This window comes from Humulus lupulus, chromosome 2, assembly GCF_963169125.1.
Source record: "Humulus lupulus chromosome 2, drHumLupu1.1, whole genome shotgun sequence".
Classification (NCBI taxonomy): Eukaryota; Viridiplantae; Streptophyta; class Magnoliopsida; order Rosales; family Cannabaceae; genus Humulus; species Humulus lupulus.
In genome coordinates, this window is record NC_084794.1 from 100330781 (window position 1) to 100335815 (window position 5035).

Below are 5035 nucleotides of genomic sequence, written 5' to 3' on the forward strand. Positions count from 1 at the left end.
ACAATAATATTTTGTATTTGTTTTAGTGGTGTGAATACAACCGCTTCTTCGTGGTGTGGGTGGTGCAGTTTTTCTTTAATTTTTTGGATCGCACTGGATATACGGTTTGAGTAATTTTCCAAACCGCAACCCGCACAACATATGCCTCAACTCGCATAAACCACACTGTAAAAATGCAGTGTGGGCGGTTTATACCTATTCCTAAATAATTTAACACATAAACATTATAATTAATAAAGATTCATAATAAATCTCATAACTAAAGAGTATTTAACTAAATAATTAAATGTACAACAAACTAATAAACTTTTAGCAAAACAATAAAAAAAACAACAAATTAATAGCAAAGAAAAAACCTAATATAGAAGTAAATATTTTAATTAAGTATAAATATATTTAGATTGAAGTAGAATATGTGTAGCATTTTATGAAATATTATATATTTTTTAATAGATATTGTGTATATTATATATACTATATAAATATTTACACATTAATTTTAAATGTAAAAAAATATATAATTATGCGGTACGGTTTGATCTGCATTTATAAAATTTAAAACTGCAAACAGCATTGCACCACGCGGTTTGGCAAAAACGCAAACTGCGACTATACTGCGAATGGTTCTAAACTGCAAATTGTTGTGCGGTGTGATATGGTTGTTGTGCGGTGTGATGTGGTGTGGACGGTTTGTCGGTATAGGCGGTTTTATGAACACCACTATTTGTAAAATGTATGAGATTTTTTTTATATTAAAAATAACAATTCCACAGCATAATCGTTAACAATTGAGTCTCCAATTAAATTTCAATAATGTGTTGGTTGGAATTGATATTTCTGACCACTAATTCAAATCCAACGACAATAACATAATTTTTTTCCCACTTTTTCCTAGACCGGATGCTCCTTCGCAGGGTAGAATTAACATATCTCCCTATATATAGCATGATCATCAAACAAAGCAGGCAACCAACAAACACTAAAACCATCTTGAGTACAAACTAAGGAGAGAAATAATGGATTCTAAGGAATCAGTAGTAGAAGAAGTTTATAATAATAGAAATAATAGCAGGCCTCATGCTGTATGCATTCCCTATCCAAGTCAAAGCCACATCAAGGCAATGCTGAAATTAGCAAAGCTACTTCACCACAAGGGCCTCTACATAACCTTTGTCAACACCGAATTCAACCACAATCGCTTCCTCAAGAACTCTCCCTCCTTCTCCTCCTCGCCGAGTTTCCGGTTCGAGACAATTCCCGATGGCCTGCCGCCGGCGGATCAAGCACCGGATTCGACCCAAGACATACCTTCTCTTTGTGATTCCACTAGAAAGAACTTCTTGGGTCCATTCCTCGAGCTCCTCAACAAACTTGAAAATCAAAGTAAGAGCAGGAGCAAGGATAATGTTCCTCCTCGTGTGAGTTGCATTGTTAATGATGGAGTGATGTCATTTGCTATCAAGGCAGCTCAACAGCTTGGAGTTCCTGTGGTTCAGTTCTTCACAGTTGCTGCATGCACTGTTATGGGCCTCAGCCATTACCGCACTTTGCTTGACCAAGGAATCGTACCTCTCAAAGGTGAGACTTAATCACTACTACTAGCTATATATGTACGTATTAGTATTGCTATAAGTGTATACACATGCCAACCTCACAATGGTTACATTAAATATAATATAAATGCAAATCAGAAATATGGCTTCAGGTTTTACAAATTTAAGAGATATATATGTGTTGAATAACACTTCTATTTTTGGTGGTTTTAAGATGACAACAAATAAATATTAGCTAGTGGGTGAAAAAAATAAATATTATAATAGTTTAGGTTATTGGTATATATTACTATTATTATTTTTTTACATTTGACAAAGAGACCTTCTATTTGTGATGTAATAAGCACAATAAAGTGATAATAATATTTAAATTTAAAAGCACCTTATAAGCGGTAGACCTCAACGCCACAATTAATCTTTACATGAAACTCACAAAATAATTTAACACTGAGACTTAATTTAGTAAAGCAATTAAATTAAAATTTGTGTAATAAAGAATTTGGATTACAATTAATTGTTTGATATAATACTTAAATTAAATGACGGTTTATTATATTATTTACTAATCAATTAAAGTTAAAATCTTAAATTTGCACTATTTAATTTAAAATTTTAACTAATAAAGAAATCAATCATTTTTTAAAATAAAATTTTAACATTAAAAAAATTATTTATTTATTTTTATTAAAAATACCATATAATTATTATATTAATTACTTAATTTATTATTTATAAATTTACTTGATTAGATCATTTGATGTATTAATATTTGACAATAAAGACAAAAACTATACATATGAAAAAAAACAATTAATAATTATATTATAATTTTTTTTTAAAATAGTAACTTATGTTTATAAGATATTATTTATTTTTATAGTTTATATATACTCATACAGTACTTTACTACACATTATAATATATATATTATATTTTCAACTCATAATACTTTTCATATTTTTTCTAAAAAGACTCCATAATACTTTTAAATTATAATTATCAAATTTACATCAGTTTTATATTTTAGTAGTTTTTCACAACTTTATTAAAATTGATAGTGCATAAATTATACTTCTATAAAATTTCTCTTACGAGACTCATCTATACTAGTATACGATATGTTAATTTCTCTTGTGTGGACTCAACCCCTAATAGAGCGGGGACAAGTGTAGAGATGGGAGGTGGTAGAGATGGCACTCCTAATCCCGAATGTGGGGCAATTTAAATTTTATTTATTTGAAATATACCTTTCATTTTTTTGGTAGTATATAAATTAGTAATAAGTTTAAAAATAAAAATGATTTAAAATAATATATTATATTTTAAATTCTAAATGTTTTACTTAAAATAAATAAGTCTCCATAAAAATTGCATGCCCCATATTACCGTGAAGAATATGCAAGAATGGGAGTGGGATTTAAATAGATGTGACAAAGATTAAAAAAAACACACATCACCAATTTTTTGCCTTGTTGACATCCTCATATGATGTTCGACACTACTAATATTGTAGTGAATCCTCCGCTTGTAATTTTGAACTTAAAAGAAACTTTTGTAAGTCACATTTTCAAAATGATTTTGATAATAACTGAATGATCACTTTCTCTTTAATGATACATTTTTTTTTCTCATATAAATTAATTTTCTCAAAACATCTAAAATATTTGTAATATTATTTAATATTTTCGATGTTCGGATAAATTAACATTAATGTCATGAATTTTTAGATAGATTTTCTTATATATGATAGTATATGAAATTATTAATAATTTTGATTAAGTCAAATTGATGTTTGAATTTTTTTTAATGGTATGACAGATGAGAATAATCTCACAAATGGTTTTCTGGACACAAAAATAGAATGGGTTCCAGGAATGAAAAATCTTCGATTTCGAGATCTACCCACATTCTGTAGGATCACTGATTCGAATGATATTATGTTTAATTGGATCTTGGAAGCTATTGAAGAAGCTTCAAAAGCTTCAGCTACTGTTATTCACACATTTGAGGCATTAGAAAGACATGTTTTAGAAGCTCTATCTTCCTCTTTGTCACTTCCAAATATATATCCAATTGGACCTCTCCAACTTCTACTTGATCAGATACCAGAAGACCCTCTAAACTATGTTCCCTACAGTCTTTGGAAGGAAGAACCTGAGTGCATAAAATGGCTTAGTACTCAAAAACCTAATTCGGTGATTTATGCTAATTTTGGAAGCATTGCTGTCTTGACAAAGCAACAAGTGGTTGAAATTGGTTGGGGTCTTGCAAATAGCAATCACCCTTTTTTGTGGGTGATTAGGCCTGACCTGGTTATAGGTGAATCGGCCAATCTCCCATCTGAGTTTTTGGACCAGACCAAAGGAAGAAGCCTCATTATAAATTGGTCCCCACAAGAGGATGTGTTAAACCACCCCTCACTAGGGGGATTTTTGACTCATTGTGGTTGGAATTCAATTATGGAGAGCTTGACTAGTGGGGTTCCTATGATTTGTTATCCTTACTTTGCTGACCAACAAACCAACTGTTGGTTTGCATGCAATGAATGGGGAGTTGCATTGGAGATTGAAAACGAGGTAAAGAGAGATCAAGTGACGAAGCTGGTTAAAGAGTTACTCGAGGGAGAAAAGGGTAAGAAAATGAAGATTAAGGCAATGGAATGGAAGAAATTGGCCCAAGAGGCCACTACTGCTCCACATGGGAGTTCGTCTAGAAATTTGGACGATTTGCTCAATCAAGTGCTCCTCCAGCAAATTGAGTAAAGATATTCTTGCTTGATATATTTTTTTAATTGTTCATTTCTGCAATATTTTATGTAATTGTTGGTGCATGTGTTTTGTTATGTATATGCACATGAACCGAGTGCAAGGTGTGAGAGTTTTTAATGCAGCTGGCTCCAGCAGTGCTGACGTGAGAGAAGGTAATGCTTGTATGAATAATGTCAGCACATAAATATTATATGGGTGTGATATGATAATTTAATTTATTTATATTGGTTACTGCTTTATAAATATTCACATAGTACCACGTGAATTTATTCCGTGCAGCAACATACACACTACGACAAAACCTCACAAACTAATTTCTCAACGCACACGTTAATAGTTATATCACTAAAATATGTCATTGTCACCAATTTCGCATCACTACGAGATACATCGATGGTCCATATCCTATCTTAATTACCTATATACTATTGCCAACAACTTCAAATTAATAGATTGTGCATATGTTTCCGAATAACTAATGAAATATCTAAATGAAATGGTGACAAAATATTAATAAGATTTATAATTGTTATTAGCAGCAACTTAAATGGCATTTTACTTATTATTAAAGTGAACGAATGATTATTTATGTGATAATGATTCTCGTTAACATATTTATTAAATATTAATAATGGGAGAATAGTAGGACTTACAAAAAATTAAATAGCGTCTCATCTCCTTAAAGAAGTATTTGATACGAGGATTTCAAAATAA

At 30.8% G+C, this 5035-nt stretch overlaps 1 protein-coding gene across 1 annotated transcript; it reads left to right on the top strand.

Moving 5' to 3' along the window:
• Positions 1-953: 953 nt before the first annotated feature.
• LOC133818285 (7-deoxyloganetin glucosyltransferase-like) lies at positions 954-4539 on the top strand. The gene is made up of 2 exons (XM_062251066.1): positions 954-1578; positions 3372-4539. Exons 1-2 carry the CDS (start codon positions 1017-1019, stop codon positions 4313-4315), a joined length of 1506 nt encoding a protein of 501 aa, XP_062107050.1. The 5' UTR covers positions 954-1016; the 3' UTR covers positions 4316-4539.
• The last annotated feature ends 496 nt before the right edge of the window (positions 4540-5035 follow it).